Source organism: Ictidomys tridecemlineatus, chromosome 5 (assembly GCF_052094955.1).
Source record: "Ictidomys tridecemlineatus isolate mIctTri1 chromosome 5, mIctTri1.hap1, whole genome shotgun sequence".
NCBI classification, from domain to species: Eukaryota; Metazoa; Chordata; class Mammalia; order Rodentia; family Sciuridae; genus Ictidomys; species Ictidomys tridecemlineatus.
The window spans coordinates 6,914,487-6,932,842 of NC_135481.1; the positions used below are offsets into that span (position 1 = coordinate 6,914,487).

The 18,356-nt window shown below is 34.5% G+C and overlaps 1 protein-coding gene across 1 annotated transcript in view; it reads left to right on the top strand.

Moving 5' to 3' along the window:
- The window catches only part of Ireb2 (iron responsive element binding protein 2), a 54,343-nt gene that overhangs the window by 16,892 nt on the left and 19,095 nt on the right, over positions 1–18,356 (top strand). Inside the window, exons 5-12 of the mRNA XM_005316852.4 lie at positions 4,641–4,806; positions 6,171–6,308; positions 7,165–7,383; positions 10,648–10,717; positions 11,215–11,398; positions 12,598–12,737; positions 16,376–16,547; positions 17,752–17,849. Of these exons, the coding sequence (XP_005316909.1) occupies positions 4,641–4,806; positions 6,171–6,308; positions 7,165–7,383; positions 10,648–10,717; positions 11,215–11,398; positions 12,598–12,737; positions 16,376–16,547; positions 17,752–17,849 (1,187 nt within the window). The remainder of the gene's footprint in view (positions 1–4,640; positions 4,807–6,170; positions 6,309–7,164; positions 7,384–10,647; positions 10,718–11,214; positions 11,399–12,597; positions 12,738–16,375; positions 16,548–17,751; positions 17,850–18,356) is intronic.

The window sequence follows — 18,356 nt, forward strand, 5'->3', positions numbered from 1 at the left end:
CTGTTTTGAGTGATATTACTATTTCTGATTTGAGAAAAGGATCAAAATTAATATTTGTTAAGTACTTACTGTTTCTCATAATTTGGGTATTTTATACATATTAGATCTGTTAGCTGGGTGCAGCTAACCGATACACCTGTAATTCCAGCAACTCAGGAGGCTAAGGCAGGAGGATAGCAAGTTCATGTCCAGCCTTGGCAACTTAGTGAGACTTAAATATGGCTCAGTAGTAGAGTGCCCTGGGATTATTCCCCAGTACCACAAAAAATGGATGGATGGATGGGTAGGTAGGTATGTGGCTAAGTAAATAGATAAGGTAAGAAAGATAGTTCTTCACATCTCTGTTAAGTAGGTAGCATTCCCAATTTGAAAAAATGCATCAACTTAGTCATTCTCTAAAGATCACTTCTATGTAGTAAATAGCAAATACAGGCTTTGCATCTAGTGTTTCTGATTCTGTAGTTTTATTTTTCTCTTCAATTACAACTTTAATAGTCTTTCATTTGTGTAAGAATATTTTCAAACATAAAAGCAGGGAGATATAACACTTAAGTGTGAACCCTAATATAAACCGTGGGTTTTGGTCACTGATATATTCATACAGGTTCATCACTTGTAACAAATGTAGCATTGTAGTGAGGAATGTTGGTATTGGGTAAAATCCTCTCTACTGTCTTCTATTACTGAATCCTACTCACTTCCCTTATAAGACCTGCTACTGTTTGTATTTACTTTGTTTACTTATTTATGGTCTGAATTTTTTAATAGCTCGATAACTTCCTAAGAACTGTTAACCATGTCTGATTTGTGCACGTAATGTTAAAACATAGCAGAAAAGTCAAATATTTTCTGTTTTTTTGGTACTGGAGATTGAACCTAGGAGTGCCTTACCTTGAGCTACATTCCCAGCCCTTTTTTAAATTTTGAGACAGGACATTGCTAAGTTGTTGAGGCTGGCCTCGAACTGTCTCAGCTCCAAGTTGCTGGGATTACAGGTGTATGCCACTGCACTGGCAATAAATTTTTTCTTAATGGGGAAAAAAAGCAAGGAGAGACTCATTAGTAACCCACCATGTATTTATCAGCCAGGTATCAACATTTCACCCAATTTTTTTTTCAAATATTATGCCGTTTTCTTAACCTATAAATATTCGTCAGTATGCATATCTGATATGCATTGAAAAAATAAATCATGTCATTATTATGCATAACAAGATTAAGTAATTTCTTAATATAATCTAAATCTAGTAAGCAAGAACTTTTCTCTGGTTGTCTTAATATATTTTTACATTTGGTTTGTGCAAGCCGGGCATGGTGGCTTGCGCAAATCAAATTGTTAATTGAGGTAGGAGGATCATGGGTTTAAAGCCAGCCTCAGCAACTTAGAGAAGCTCTAAGCAATTTAAGGAGATTCTGTCTCAAAATAAAATATTTTAAAAAGAAGGGGCTGCTTGGGCTGGGGATGTGGCTCAAGCGGTAGCGCGCTCACCTGGCATTCATGCGGCCTGGGTTCGATCCTCAGCACCACATACAAACAAAGATGTTATATACACCGAAAATTAAAGAATAAAAGAAGGGCAGGGCGACAGCGGGGCAGCGCCCACCTGCTTAAAAAAAAAAAAAAAAAAAAAAGAAGGGGCTGGGAATGTGGCTCAGCAGTTAAGCACCCCTGGGTTCAATTCCTGGTATCAAAAATATTTGGTTTGTGCAGACAGTGTCCAAATAGTGTCCACACATAACACTTGATTGCTATGTCTCTAAAGTCTTTTTTAGTTTGTAATAGTCCTCTTTTCCCCCTTTTCTTTACTACTTTTTCTTGAAGAAGCCACGTCATTTCCTGTAGAATATACCATGTTCTTGATGTGGCAGATTGCCGCTTTGTAGTTTCATTTTACTGTTCTACTCTCTCCCATATTTCTTATTTTTTTTTTTAAATAGGTGGACACAGTATTTTTATGTGGTGCTGAGGATTGAACCCAGTGCCTCACACATGCTAGGCGAGCACTCAACCTCTGAGCCACAACACCCGCCCCCACCCCGTATTTCTTATTAACTGGAAGTTGAAGCTAGAGATTTGATTATATGTGGGCTTATTTATGGACAGTACTTAGTTTTGTAATAATACTTCCTAGTGCCACTTGTATTTTCTGCTTTATCAGGAAGAAATATAATGGGTGATGCTAAGAGAAATAGGTGTTATCAGCTTGATCTGTCCATTATAAGTTCCACTGCCATCTGCATATAACCTAATGATTTTAGCTTTATGATCATTGTCTAGATCTGATATTTCTTTTTTTTTTTAATGTTTATTCTTAAGTTTTAGGTAGACACAGTATCTGTATTTTACATTTATGTGGTGCTGAGGATTGAACCCAGGGCCTCATCCATGCTAGGCAAGGACTCTACTACTGAGCCACAGCCCCAGCCCCTAGATCTGATATTTTATTAGGTGTTGTTTGTGGTGTATTTTCTAATTATATTATTCCTTCTGCATTTATTAGCTGTAACTCTCTAAATGGAGAACTTTTTTTTTTAACTCTTAGTTACTTGAAATCAGAGGAGACAAGATTAATGATTGATTTTTTTTTTTGTCTCTTTTATCAGTTTTCAGAATAATGAGTTTATGCCTTAGCAATTTCCATTGGTGATTGATGGAAGAGTGTGTTTTGAGAGTCATTATAAACTAAGGCCTATTTATATAGTTGATATGTTTCAATGAATAGCAGTCATTATTCATTTTGAATCAAATTGATCCATTAGTATCCCTATTAGTCTTTTATTTCCAACACAAGATGTTCCAGGCTCGGTTTGTACATTTTCTTCTCCAGATAGAATCAGCCATTTTTCTAAGGAACTGTTTTAGAAATGAGAAATAGTTTTTAGAAATAACAGGCTAAGGTACTAGGAATTCATTACTATTGTGTTGTCTTTGTCCTAGGCATTTTCTGTGAATAGAGTTAGGAAAACATTTAGAAAGAGAAAAATAAATCACGAATTCATACATTTCTCATTAAAATGTATGGATATTTGTTTGTTTATTTGGTACTGGGGATTGAACCTAGGGGTGCTTTTATCATTGAGCTATATCCCTAGTCCTTTTTATTTTGAGATAGGTCTCATTATAAGTTGCTGAGGGTCTCACTAAATTGCTCAGACTGGCTTCAAACTTCAGTACTCCTGCCTTAGCCTCCTCCTGCATTGCTGGGGTTACAGGTGTGAGCCACCACGCCCTACAAGAGTTTTTATTTTTATTTATGTATTTATGTATTAGTGCTAGGAATTGAATTTAGGGCTCACACTTGCTAGGCATTTACTTTGCCACTGAGCTATGCTTCAAGCTCAGAGTTTTGTTATGTTTTTTCCTTAACTTCTCTGACTTTAAACTTGTCTATCATTTACTCATACCAAAACAGTTGGGACCAGAAGTGTTTTTCAATGTTGGAGTTTTGGAGATTTTGGAATATTTTCATGCACTTTATCAATGGAGGAAAATAAAAAAAATTTTGAAGCATTTTGAATTTCAGATTTTTGAATTAAGGAGGCTCAGCATGTGTGTGTGTGTATATATATATATATATATATATATACCACACATCAATATACATATGTATATATGTTTTTTAAAAATTATTTTTTTGTAGTAATTTTTTTTTTCTGTACTGAGGATTGAACCCAGGGGCACTCTACCACTGAGCTACATCCTTGGCCCCTTTGATTTTTTAAGACAGGGTCTTACTATGTTGTGTATGCTGGCCTCAAACTTGAAGTCCTTCTGCATAACTGGGATTACAGGTGTAATCCTGGCAGTAGTAAATATTTTCAAATTGTATATTTAGTGTATGTTATAATGTGTATACATATATTTGTGTGTATATGTATATATTACACATATCTATATTTTTTAACCTTTTGTAAAGATAGGTAGAATGTGTTATGAACACAATTTTGTCCCACATTTTCTCTTAATAGTGTATTCTGGAGATCAATCCTTTAAACAGCTGTAGGATAATCTATTGTGTGGACAGCCATGATATTTTCAACCACTCACATTCATTCACTCTTCCTTTTAAATTCTAATTGTGTAGCCAAATCTGATGTGAGAATTTAATATGATTGAAAATTTAACAATACTGAATTCTCTATTATATCTTTAGACTGGTAATCAAGAGTGAATGAAAGTTTTCCTAAAATGATTTTTTTCTCACCCGGCATCCTGATTTACTTTTAAACTTGGACTGCTTTTGATTTGAAGTATTTTAAATTTATTATAAACTTTCAGACTTTTTTTTCCTGCAATAGGTATTTAATCTATATTTGGTGCTTTTCATTTTTTTTTTCTTGTCTTTCCTGAAGAGGAAGTTTTTATTTATCATGATTATAGTGTGATATGCCCAAATCAATGCAAGTCTTATATGAAAATTTTTGTCTTTGCTTTTTCATGGCCTTGGACCTTGGGGTTATGCATAGGAAAGTCATAGTTAACATGAATGATATTAGATTCTGTGTTTGTTAGACTAAAAAGTGAATTTTTAAATTGAGAAAACATTGCATTAATGTCTTTATCTTTTTGCTGTTGTAATTTTTACATTATATACATATGATTGTTCTCTTATTAATAATAATATTTTCTCTTGAATCAGATGTTCTGCCTTACTCAATACGGGTTCTGTTGGAGGCTGCTGTACGAAATTGTGATGGCTTTTTAATGAAAAAGGAAGATGTTATGAACATTTTAGACTGGAAAACCAAACAAAACATTGTTGAAGTGCCCTTTTTCCCTGCCCGTGTTCTTCTTCAAGATTTTACGTGAGTCATTGGTTCATTTTATGTGAATGAATTTTTAGAATGTTCCCTTTTAAAATTCAGATTTCCTGATGTATGGATTTATTTTTAATTATGAAGTTTTATTATAAAAGTTTCCCTTTCCGAGCTGAAGCCATGTAATAAAAATCAGGCACATATTTCTCATGCCATTTATTCCAAAACTGCTTTTCCTTAACTACCTGCTTGTCATCTCTATGTAGCTAGTAGGTTTCTCAAACTTAACATATCCAGAACTTGATTTCTTGACTGTCCATATCACCTATCCCTTTCTACGTCTTCTCTCTCGTAGTAAATGCTACCAGACTCCCAGTTTTTTTAGGCTTCTAATCTAAGATTAGCTCTGATTCCTCTCCTTCCTTGCACCCTATCACCAGTCTTGTCAGCAAATTCTGTCATTGCTACCTTTAAAATATATCCTGTGTCCAAATATTTTCTACCTCTCCATCACTGTTATCCTGGTTCTAGCCCCATTTTCTTTTACCTGGACTACTAGTACTGTAGTCTCTTACCTGGTATACTTGCCCCCACACTTGCAGCCTATAGTTGGTTCTTTACATGGTATATGGAGTGACTTCATTAAAAATGTTAATCAGGTTATGTCATTCCTCCAGGTACCACTTGATTTCCATCACACTTAGAATAAAATCTGATGTCTTTAGCCTGAAAGACCTTGCATGGTCTGAGGTGTCCCAAGAATTATTTATTGGAATAATGTACCTGGAGCTAAATTTCAAAGGGGCCTAGGATTTTGCTAGAACATCCCCTTTGCCCACCCACCTAAGTCTGATCTGTGTTACCTCATATATGCTTCTATTCTGTAATCATTGCTTTATCTTCACTATTAATTCTTTAAGAGCCAAAACTATTATTTGACCTTATTCTTATGATATCTATTACAGTGACGGCATTTAGTACATGCTTGTTACATAGTTGCCTGGATATTATGGATGGATGAATATAAGCAAAAGTTATGGGGGGGCAGTTATTGTGGATAGCTTTGAGATTATAAGAGGGAACCACAGGACAAAGGGGCTAGAGCCAGGGAAAAGGGAGGGGCTGTCAAAAAATTGAGGAAGAAAAGAATTCCACAGGCACCTCAAAATCATCTCTTATTTTTGCTGCTTTTGTCCCTAAGCACTCAAGTTCTCAGATAATAATGTTAATTCTCATTAAACCATGGGACAGCTAAATTGGATAATGAGTATATTTTCAAAAATAAATACTAATAAAGGATACTTTTTAAAAATAAAAATGAATAAGTACATGTTAATTATTATTAAACATTTTATTTAAAAATTAGAATTGTAATTTGATCATTCTTCTTTTTTTTTTTTTTTTTTTTAAAGTGGAATACCGGCAATGGTAGATTTTGCTGCTATGAGGGAGGCAGTGAAAACTCTTGGAGGTGATCCTAAAAAAGTCCATCCTGCCTGTCCGACAGATCTCACAGTTGACCATTCTTTACAAATTGACTTCAGTAAATGGTACTTTAATACAGATATTTATAAAGACAGTCATGCAAGTTTTGTGGAAGTATAAAATATCTGGGAAAGCAATTTATGCCAGAGTAAAGCATGCTCCATTTAGTATTGACTAGTATATTAAAGGAAAACTTGTGGAAAGTTTATGAATTGGTGAAATTTTCTGTACTCATAGTTTAGAACTATTTTCATGTTTGTGTATTTTTGCTGCCATATTTGAAAAAAATATACAAGCTTACAACCATCTTTTTTTTTTTGTTTTTTGAGTGAACATCTGAATTAAGTTTTCACTTTTTGTTTTTTAACCTATTTCCCTTTCAGAGAGAATGTAAAGATTTGTCTTTAATTGGTGATCTAAAAGCATTGAGCTTACTAAAGCTCTTTCTTTCCACTGAAATAAGTGGAATATTTACATAATATAATATTTATAAGGCTCCTTTGACCAAGGGCAAACAAGAAACCATATTTCTGTTCTCATGCATTAGTCTTTTACATTCCTTGCAGTAGCAGTATAATATTGCAATTTATTATAACCCGTGAGAGTTTTTATACTCTATAATTAAAACTATTGGCTCTGTGCTTCTCAGTTGTTAAAAAGAACTATATTGGCACTTGCTAGCAAGTTATTTAAATTGGTATATATAAAAATGACTATATGGGGCACTTAGAATTAGTTTTTATCTCCATAAATATAAATTAAAAATGAAAACAATTTATCTGAAATTTGCTTTTAAAACTTGAGTTAAACAATAAGTGTTAGCCTTCAAACATCATTCACTTACTTCAAATAGCATGCACTTTTTGAAGAGCTAAATTTCTGTTACTTCTAAATGCTTTTGTTTCCTTTTGGGGATAATAGTGCAATACAGAATGCGCCAAATCCTGGAGGTGGTGACCTACAGAAAATAGGAAAGCTTTCTCCACTTAAAGTGCAGCCTAAGAAGCTTCCCTGCAGAGGCCAGACTACCTGCCGAGGATCCTGCGATTCTGGAGAACTAGGCCGAAACTCAGGAACATTTTCTTCACAGATTGAGAATACACCCATCCTATGTCCTTTTCATTTGCAACCAGTGCCTGAGTATGAGAATGTTTTTGTTAATATTTATTACTGCCAGTTAATTTTTATTAACAATAATAAATATTGTTAATATTTTTTAGTGCTAGATATTTTTCAGTTAAAGAAATCACTTTTATTTTCCCACCCAATTGCTGTTATATTGTGTCTGCATTTATGTGCTGTATTTCATTTCTATTGTACTGAAAGAAGCAAAGTTTAAATTAAATTGTTAGTCTCTAGCTGGGTGTGGTAGTGCATTCCTGTAATCCCAGTGACTAGGGAGGCTGAGGCAGGAGGATCGCAAGTTCAAGGAGTTTAAATAATTTTGTAAGATCCTTGATAACTTAGCAAGCCCTGTCTCAAAATAAAAAATAAAAGCCAGGTGTGGTGGCCCATGCCTGTCATCCCACTGGCTCAGGAGGTTGAGACAGGAGGTCACAAGTTTGAAGCCGACTTAACAATTTAGTGAGGGCCTAAAGCAACATAGACCCTGTCTCTAAATAAAATATAAAAAAGGGCTGGGGATATGGCTCAGTGATTAAGTGCCCCTGGGTCCAATCCTGAGTAACCCTCATCCCTCACCCCCCACCCCATCAAAAAAATTTGTTTTTCCTGTCCTGGGGATTGAACCTAGGGTCCTACAGTATATAAGCATTCTACTACTGAGCTATATCCTCAACCCAGGAAGTGACTCCTTAGGAGGTCACAAATTTGAAGCCAAATTGAGCAATTTAGTCAGGGCCAAAAGCAACTTAGACCCTATCTCTAAATAAAATATAAAAAAGGGCTGGGAATGTGGCTCAGTGGTTAAGCGTCCCTGGGTTCAATCACCAGTACCAAAAATAATAATAATAAGAAGAAGATTCAGCCATTTAGCCATGAATTTGTGTGTCTGTGTGTGCATGTTCGAGTGCTAGAAATTAGATAGGGAAATGCTCTACCACTGAGCTATATCCCCAGCCCTATGTATCACTTTTCTGACTAATGTAGATAGAAAATGGGATGTCATTTTAAACTGAATTTCTTATATTAATGAATTTGTACCATTGATATGTTCATTCATCATTCGTATCTTTTTTAGAATCCTCTATATTTAGCTCCCCCCCCCCACAGAGGATTTCAGGGGTTTTTTTTCATGCTGCATCCAGAGTTTTATATTAGAATATGACTATTATCACATATGTTATAAACCTAATGAGCTCTTTTAGGGAAATATTTTCCTGTATGGTATCATTGAAAGTAGTAAACATGCCTAGAAAAGAATCCTGTTCTTAGGATTTAGTTAGTTTCCTAATAATTTTTCAAAATAAGAAATTCTTTGAGTTGAATTTTTATGTACTAAAAAGTTTCCAAATTTTTATTCTTAGTTTTAAGAGAGTTCTACTGTTTATCCCATTATTAATAGGCTATCAGAATTTTTTTAATTTAGTAAAAAATTATACTTCCTGTTTTAAAAAAAATAACATTTGAAATAACTAAGAAAAATGTCCACTCACACATATTTTAAGTGCCAAATAATATATTAGTTTGTTTGTCCCTCAATTGGATTCTTCAAGTTCTATCCAGTTCAAAAATTTTGGGTTCAACATTTTTATAAAACCTCAGGTTACAGTGATTTCATGTGCTCTTCCTAAGAAGTCACCATAATCTATGAGTCCTTCCCTATGAAATTATGGTAGTTTTATGTAATCACTCTTTATTCCTGCTACTTACTTGCCCTGATTGTTAAGATCATGTTGACTTTTAAGATTAATGCCAGGGCTGGCGTGTGGCTCAGGGGTAGAGCACTTGCCTAGCCCATGTGAGGCCCTGGGTTTGATCTTTAGCACTTCATAAAAATAAATAAAAAGGTATTGAATCCATCTACAACTTTAAAAAAAAAAAGATTAATGCTACATATATAGAAGTTAACTTTCTGAAAAGGAAGATTTATTGATTCAAAATCATTGGTTTTTTGTTTTGTTGGTGCCAGGGATTGAACCCAGGCTCTGATGCATATTAGGCAAGCATTCTGCTACTGAGCTATATCCCCAGACCTTACTAAAAATCTAACCAGGTGTATCATTTTCCCTCAATTTTGGCTCTAAATTGCAAAGTATTATATAGTAGTGACTGGGTGTGTGGAAATAGTAACTCTTTTGGGGTTTTTTATGCATCAGTGAAGTATTCATTATAGGTTCAACTAAGAAATTGAAGGGTAAAGGTGAGAATTTAACATTTAGCACTTGTGAGATTACCAGCTAATAAATGTTTTTATGGCACTTTGTTCCATAGTGCTGTGGAAAGGTAAAATACTTGGAGTAGCCCTAGAAAGCTGTGTTCCCCGAGGTCCTAAGAAATATCTTAAGATGTAGTGTAGTTTCAAGTGATCACTCAGCCATGAATTATTAAAATAATCTTTGCAGAAATAAAGTTGACAATTATGGGGCTGGGGTTGTGGCTTAGCGGTAGAGAGTTCACCTAGCATGTGCGAGGTGCTGGGTTCGATCCTCAGCACCACATAAAAATAAACAAATGGAGTAAGGGTATTATGCCCAACTGTAACTTAAAAATATACATGTTTAAAAAAAAAAGTTGACAATTAAACAACTCTTTATCATCTGGATCCTGGAGGACATGTGTACTTTAAATTATATTGGTATTCTAGTTAACAGTTAGCAGCTGATGATCAAAATAAGCAAAGCAGCTTGAAATCTTTTAAAAAATCTATTAGATAAAAATACTTTGCTAAACATTACTATAATTACTCAGAGGTAATTAACTTGTGTAAACTATATTCACAATATATGTACATTAAATTGCTACTGAAGAATAGAGCCTTTCATTTTGGATGAGATGAATAAAAGGTTTTTTCTGAAAGCTCTATTTTAAACTATGAAATGATGTTCAGGTGTTGTCATTGTCAACATTTATCTCACCATTTAACTGGCACAAGAGCCAGGTAGGTGAGAATGTTTGTGTTTATTGTTGAGTAAGCTACTACCCTTCTGTTTGCATTGGAAAACCCAACAGTACTTACTGTTATATTTTTATTATGATCTAGACAAGTCTCTCATAATAATGTATTTTAAGTATAGTTTTAAACACTTAACTCCTTTCTGTAGCTGTCTAGTGTGTTAGGTAAAGCAGAACTTTGTTGAAAAGGAATTTTGAGAAGTCTAGTAAGTGGTTCTTCCATGGGTAATTTTTAATGTTTGCATAAGTATGCATAAGAATAAAGACTTAGAAACAAAGTAAGTCTTTCTTATAATATATGTACCTAATACCAGCTTTTCTTGTTTTTAGACCTGAAACAGTATTTAAAAATCAAGAAGTAGAATTTGGCAGAAATCGAGAGAGGCTTCAGTTTTTCAAGGTATAAATGATTTGAAGAAGTTTTTGTGTTGACATTTATAAAATATTGATAAGTACAATTTTTATATGTGGACAAGTGGTTTTAAAAGATTTTTATGATACTAGAACTGTTTTGTTCCTACCAAAACAATAAAATTGTAAAATCCTATTGGATACCCCAGTATATTAAAAAGAAGATGGAGCACTGGCTTGGGATTCCTTGTATATACCTTGGGCCTTCCCAAACTCTTTTCCCTAAAATCTTTGGAACACAGTTAAATATTACTACATATCTGGAATATTTGAACATTTTCTTTGACTTAATTTGGTTTTAATAATTTACAAAATGAATGTGTTTAGATTCAGATTTTGCATTTTTTTTAATATGTACTGTAAACTTTGAATTGGTCTTGTTGAATATTGGTGAGCATATTTTAGTATCTATTTATATCTTGATTATGAATATAAGCTCATATGATATACTAATATTTGTATTTCTTGAATCTAAACAAAACATAGTGGAGTTCAAGAGTTTTTAAGAATGTGGCTGTCATCCCTCCTGGAACTGGAATGGCTCATCAAGTAAATTTAGAATATTTGTCGAGAGTGGTATTTGAAGAAAAGGATCTTCTTTTCCCAGACAGTGTAGTTGGCACAGATTCTCATATAACCATGGTGAATGGTTTGGGGATTCTTGGGTGGGGTAAGTAAATTACCAAATACATTTAATTTCCTTTTGGGAAGAGCTGTTAGTAACATTATCAAAGAACAAATAGCTGGTTTTCATAGCTAGAGGCTCTGTTTTGTTTTTTTTTTTAAATATCAATTATAGCAGAGCAACAACAAAAACGTCTAAATTCAGGGAGTTTATCAATTGTGTGGTAAAAAGAGGATTTGTGAAAAATTTGCACAGGGCCAGCACAGTACTACCATTTGGGAAGTAATTGCAGTGATGATGATGAGGAGGTGAAGGGGCAGTGTGGCAGTGTTGATGTAGCTAGACTTGTTAATCTTTATTTAAAGTTCTTCAGCAGCTTCTCCTGGTTGCCTTTATAAATCTAGATTCCTTAATGGCATTTTATTCAAGCCCTTCACAACCTGTTGCCCTTTTGACCATTCATCTGCACCCATCTTAGAGACTATTTTATTTTTATTTTTGGGGTACCAAGGTCACTCGACCACTGAACCACATCCCCAGCCCTATTTTGTTATTTTATTTAGAGAGGGGTTTCACTGAGCTGCTTAGCACCTTGCTTTTTTGCTGAGGCTGACTTTGAACTCATGATCCTCCTGCCCCAGCCTCCCAAACTGCTGGGATTACAGATGTGTGCCACCATACCCAGCTGTTTATTTTATGTTTTGAGACTAGTTATTTATTACCCTGAATGGGTTGTGCTGTTCCATACCTAATGACTTTGGTGACCACCCCTTTTATTGCTGAAATATGGCTACTATTAAATCTTACTTTAAGATTGAGCTCTATTGTTTCCTGAAAGCCTTAACTCCTCTCACTGAATTAAGAATGCCCTACTCTGTACTTATTCTTTTATAGAGTGTTACAATGGATGATTTTTTTTTCTTTTTCATTAGATTGCTTTTCTTAACATTGACGGGATGATATGAGTTGTATTCATATCTGTGCCTTGAGCATAGTACAGTGTACATAGCATAAATACTAAATATTAAATTTAATATAAAGGCAAAAACGTCACTTCTTTAAACCACATGCATGGAGTCATTTTTTTGAGACGGTCAAAGGTTCAAGTCCACAGTAAAGCAGTGTAGCAGTGTTCTGTAAAGTACTGTGTAAGTCAAGCTTGTGAAACACGTGGAGATTTAGATGTTACAGAGCAAACTTCATCTTTAAATATACTCTACTAATAAACCTATTCTTATCACTAGGAGTTGGAGGCATTGAAACAGAAGCCGTTATGCTTGGTTTGCCTGTTTCTCTTACTTTACCTGAGGTGGTTGGATGTGAGTTAACTGGATCATCCAACCCTTTTGTTACATCCATAGATGTTGTTCTTGGCATTACAAAGGTAAGTTAGAGTTGTGTGTAGCACCTTTATGACTTAGGGGACTTTATTTTTTTCATAAGTGGAGAAGTCCCACAAGAGCAGAGATTTTGGTTAATCCCTCTAACCTTAGATTTTACATTATTAGCCACATCATGGTAGTTGTCATTATAGTAATAAAAGCAGACATGTAACATTTAATCTGTAGTAGTAAGTACAAAAAATAGTCATTATTTATTTGACATACTATCTCATTTAGTCCTCATTATAAGACTAGGAAATAAATACGTTTTTATTTTAAATAAATGCTATTTTTATTATAAAGATTAACTCATTAATGATACAGACTAATGAGTTTCCTTGTGATATTTCATACATGCATATTATCATACTTAATCATATTCACCCTCCCTTTTCCTCCCCTTTCTTCCTTTCTTCATTTACTAGTTGTTGAGATAGGTACTGTTATATCATCTTAATTTGAGAAAACTAAGACACATGAAGCCCACTTAACAAAGGTTCCTAAGGCCAAAAGGGTTAAGTAGTAGAACAAGAATTCTGATCCAGGCAATCGAGTTCTCCAGTCCATGCTCTCAACCATTATTAATTATTGCCTCAATTAAATACTTCTTGATTACATGAATTTTTAATTATCATATTTAGGAAAAGGCTGTATCCCCTTAATATTTAATTGAATTATTTGCCCTTCAGAAACCATTACTTTACTAGGTAATGTTTTTAAAAATAAGTCCTGTTACTGGGCTGGTGATATAGTCCTGAAATCCCACCATCTCAGGAGCCTGAGGCAAAAGAATACTAAGTTTGAGGCCAGCCTCAGCAATTTAACAATAATATGTCTCAAAATAAAAAACAAAAAGACTGGAGATGTGGCTCAGTGGTAAAGTGCCCCTGGGTTCAATTCTTAGTAACCAAAGAAACTGGTTACTAAGAAACTGTTTCTTTGAGCTTTTAAAATATTAGATGCATGATGCTTAAGAGTTTTAGTAAATAAGAAGTTGTAATTCTTCGACCTAAATTTCTAGTTTTCACTAACTTATTAAGTCCCATTTTTTAAAAGTGATTACACCTGGAAAATGTTCCACATAAAATTCTAATATGGATCCCGTCTTCTTAGCATTTCTGGTTAAATTATTGAAGACTTTCAGGAAGCTCCACAGGGTGAGGAGGTGATAATGCCTTCCTCTCAACATTTGGTATTGATCCTTCTTCTCTAATTAGGGAAAAAAAAAAAATGTCATCTTAAGGAAATGATTGATTCAGTGTAGGGTACCAAAGATCAATATGTTAAATTGAGAATTGAAGGATTATTCCTAAAAGAAAAAAGGAAAATCTTACTTTTAGAGAAATTAATTCTTCAGATATCTTGAAAATTAATGTTGTTTTTAGACCATCCTCTGGCTGTTTTTTTTCCTTAACAATATTATTATCTGTGTGTTTGACATTTTAGCTTATTGTTAGAGAAATTTAATCTAATTTTTTGATATACATTTTTTGATGTATTATAGAATTTGTTAAGCTGGGATCCATATTAGAATTTTATGTGGAACATTTTCCAGGTGTAATAACTTTTAAAAAATGGGACTTAATAAGTTAGTGAAAACTAGAAATTTAGATCGAAGAATTACAACTTCTTATTTACTAAAACTCTTAAGCATCATGCATTCAATATTTTAAAAGCTCAGAGAAACAGTTTCTATACAATACATCAAAATGTAAATTTAATGTAAAATTTAAATTTAATCTATTCTCTGTATGTTTACATTTATTGAATGTTATTTCTCTTTTTAGGTTCTGTTTTATTCATGATCTTTATAGAATTAATCATATCTATTTTCTAAAATACATATTGGCAAAGATGGCATTTGCCTTAGTATCTCTCTCTTATCAGTATTTCATTTAGACGTATAACAATGAATACAGAGGAACATCTTTCTTTGAGGGAGGTTTTTGTTTTGCTTTGTTTTGTTTTTAAAGGCTCCCACCATACAGGAAGAGCTCCAAGGGAGGGAACTCTGGCTGTTCTTTGTTTTTTGTTGTTGTTGTTGTCGTCGTCGTTTATGGACACACAATACCGTTATTTTTATTTATTTATTTTTATGCGGTGCTGAGGATTGAACCCAGTGCCTACCACATGCTAGGCAAGTGCTCTACCACTGAGCCACAACCCTGGCTCTCCCAGCCATTTTTATTTTTTATTTTGAGAAAGGGTCTTGCTAAGTTGTTGAGCCTGGCCTTGAATCTGCAATTCTGCTGCCTCAGCCTCCCAAGTCACTGGGTTTACTGGCTTTTGCTACTGTGCCCAGCAAGTTTCTACATCTATTAAAAAAGCATGCGGATTAAGTGATCTTGAGTGCCTGTTAAATGTTAGGATTTAACATTCATAGGTTGAAGATTGTTTCAGTCTTAGTCACCTCCCTAGACCTTGTTTCCCTGCCAGCCTGAGATCATTTTACAATTTTGAAAAGAATAGTTGTTTTGCTTACTTGATACTAATGAAGAATGATTTTAGAAGGAATTAAGTTTGAAACCACATGTTAAATCCTATCAAAATGGAATATTTGGATCGGTAGTTGTAATTCAAAGAATTTTTGTAGCTAGTGTATAATTTTAACCTAAATATACAATCATCATTTTATTAAATCTAAGGTGCCTTCAGTGCCAAGAAGCACCTTTATTTTTTGTGCTGCTATAAAAGAAAAAAAAACACTTACGCCTGTAATTTCAGCTTTTTGGGAGGCTGAGGCAGAAAGATCTGAAGTTCAAGATCAGCCTGGGCAGGGCTGGGGATGTGGCTCAAGCGGTAGCACGCTCGCCTGGTATGCATGCGGCCCGGATTCGATCCTCAGCACCACATACAAACAAAGATGTTGTGTCCGCTGAAAACTAAAAAATAAATATTAAAATTCTCTCTTTCTCTCTCTCTCTCTCTCTCTCTCTCTCTCTCTCTCTCTCTCTCTCTCTTTAAAAATAAGAGCAGCCTGGGCAACTTTGCAAGACCCTGACTCAAAATAAAAGATGTCTGGAGAAGTAGCTAAGTGTAGAAGGTTTGCCTAGTATGTGTGACGCCCTGAATTCAATACCAAGTACCACATAAAAAGGAAAAAAGAAAGGCTCAACAGGCATACATTAGAGTCCATGTTATATCCAGATTTCAAAGGCATTTAACCTGTGAATTGTAGCCGTCTTGAGTTTTAAGCCCTTTTGACTGTGACTTACAATGGCATTGGTTTTTGGGGGTACTGAGGAGTGAATCCAGGCCTGCTTAACCACTGAGCCACATCCCCCAGCCCTTTTTTGTATTTTTTATTTGGAGACAGGATCTTGCTGAGTTGGTCGGGGCCTCACTAAGTTGTTAAGACTGGCTTTGGACTCAAGATCCTCCTGCCTCAGCCTCCTGAGCCACTGGGATTACAAGTTTGTGCCTCCATGCTGACATTGGACCATTTTTTAATTAATGGTCCAATTAAATCTTAAAATACCTAAAAACTAGAATGAGTTTATGTTTCATATGAACATCAAGGGATCTGGTTCTTTCAATATCAATAGTATTGGTTAAATATTAGATTTTATAGTTTTCAGGAAATCCTTGCTAATCTTGCCATTTCTGATTTTTTTGTGTGTGTTTGTACTCCTTTTTATAGCACCTCAGGCAAGTAGGAGTAGCTGGAAAGTTTGTTGAGTTTTTTGGAAGTGGAGTTTCACAATTATCTATCGTAGATCGAACTACAATAGCCAACATGTGTCCAGAATATGGTGCTATCCTCAGCTTTTTCCCTGTTGACAATGTGACATTAAAACATTTAGAACATACAGGTAAGAGTATATAAGAATGAACATGTTAGATTTCCACTGTATCTTTCTGATAATATTTATATTTAATATTTTGTATTTAATATTTCTGAAATCGTCTTGAAACAGTGGCTTTTTAACTGTATCATATGTCTATAAAGAGTGTTCTGTCCTTAAAAACTAGCCCCCATGATCCATTGACAGCAACTTAAAGGAATTATTCAAACCACTAATTCTCATGTTTCCCCCATGATAATGGATTCCACAGGGATCAGAGATTTCACTTCAATGGAAGCCAGGCTTGAGCATATTCACAGATATTTCATTCTGTAGGCAGAGTAGAAGAGCCACCAGCCAAGCATTTGGGGCAGAGTTCTTTCCAGAGAATAGGAAGCACCAGTTTTGCCAAAAGCAATACATAGGGTTACAGGTTCCAAATCTCTTGACTATTCACAACCAGAATATATTGATATTTCATAAGGCTTCTATTCTTTAAAAAGTAGATCTCTTCTTATTTTTTCTTTTATGCGGAAATTATTGCTGAGCTACTTATCTTTAATCGAAGATATGTTTGATTAGAGGGGGATATATACTATATTCTTGAGTTTGAGGGCACATTATTATATGTGAGTGAATCAAATGGCAAAGTGAATGACAAAGCATATGATATCTTAGCAGGAATGTTCCCTGTAAAATGCAAAACTTTCTCATATCTGGAATTTGGTTGGTAGAAGAACTTCAAAAGAGAAATGATTAGAGGTGCCTCATTACTTTATATTAATCTGAATTAAGATGTTAGTCATTTTGTTGTGTATAGCAAATTGCCCTAAAATTCAGTTGCTTAAACTAACAATAATCATTTATTGCCTTATAGTTTCAGTAGATCAGTCATTCAGACAGGGCATAGTGAGAGAGCTTTTCTCTGCTTCATATCTGGGGCTTGAACTATGAGATTTGAAAGCTAGGGCCTAGAGTCCTGAAGGCCTGTTTTCTCACACATCTAACAATGAATGGTTGTGTGCTGGGGACTAAGCTAGAGCTTTCAGATGTGCCTATATGTGCCTCTGTGGTATCTTCATATAATCTGGGCTTTCTCAAATGTGGCTTCTCAGAGGTAAGAACAAGAGAAGTATTACACTGTGTTTCTTGCTTGCCATTGGAATTTCACATCCTTACTCTTTAGGATTTGATTTCCTTACTAGATTTTGTTCTTGTTTCTTCCTTTTAGGTTTTGACAAAGCCAAACTCAAGTCAATGGAGACGTACCTTAAAGCTGTGAAGTTGTTTCAAAATGACCAGAATTCTTCAGAACCTGAATATTCCCAGGTATATGCAGATAACTCACCCAGTCATTATTAGAAGCATAAATTGTGGTACGTGGCCACTTGGGTTCAGGTCCTAGCTCTTAAACTTATTAGCTGAACAACCATGGACAATTTATTTAGCCTTTTTGTCTCTGTTACCTAATCTCTAAAATATGATGTCTAGCTCATAGAATTTTAATAATTTTCCGTAGATTTTCTATTGCTGGTTTATGATTGACTATTCCTTTGTTATAGAGGAACATTGTTATATGGTCCTAAATGTTAGTTTTAAAGCTGTTTACAATCTAAGCAAGTATCATCTGTTTAAATACATAGAATTCATATTCAGAAATAAAACTTATTAAAATTTATTTCTAAAGAGTGAATTAAGGAGACTGGGATTGTAGCTCAGTGGTAGCTCACTTATGCCTAGCATAAGTGAGGTCCTAGGCTCAATCTAGTAACTCAAAATAAAAATAGAGTGTATTGAGGATCTCTAAAGAGTTGGTGTTATCAAGCATTTTGTTGA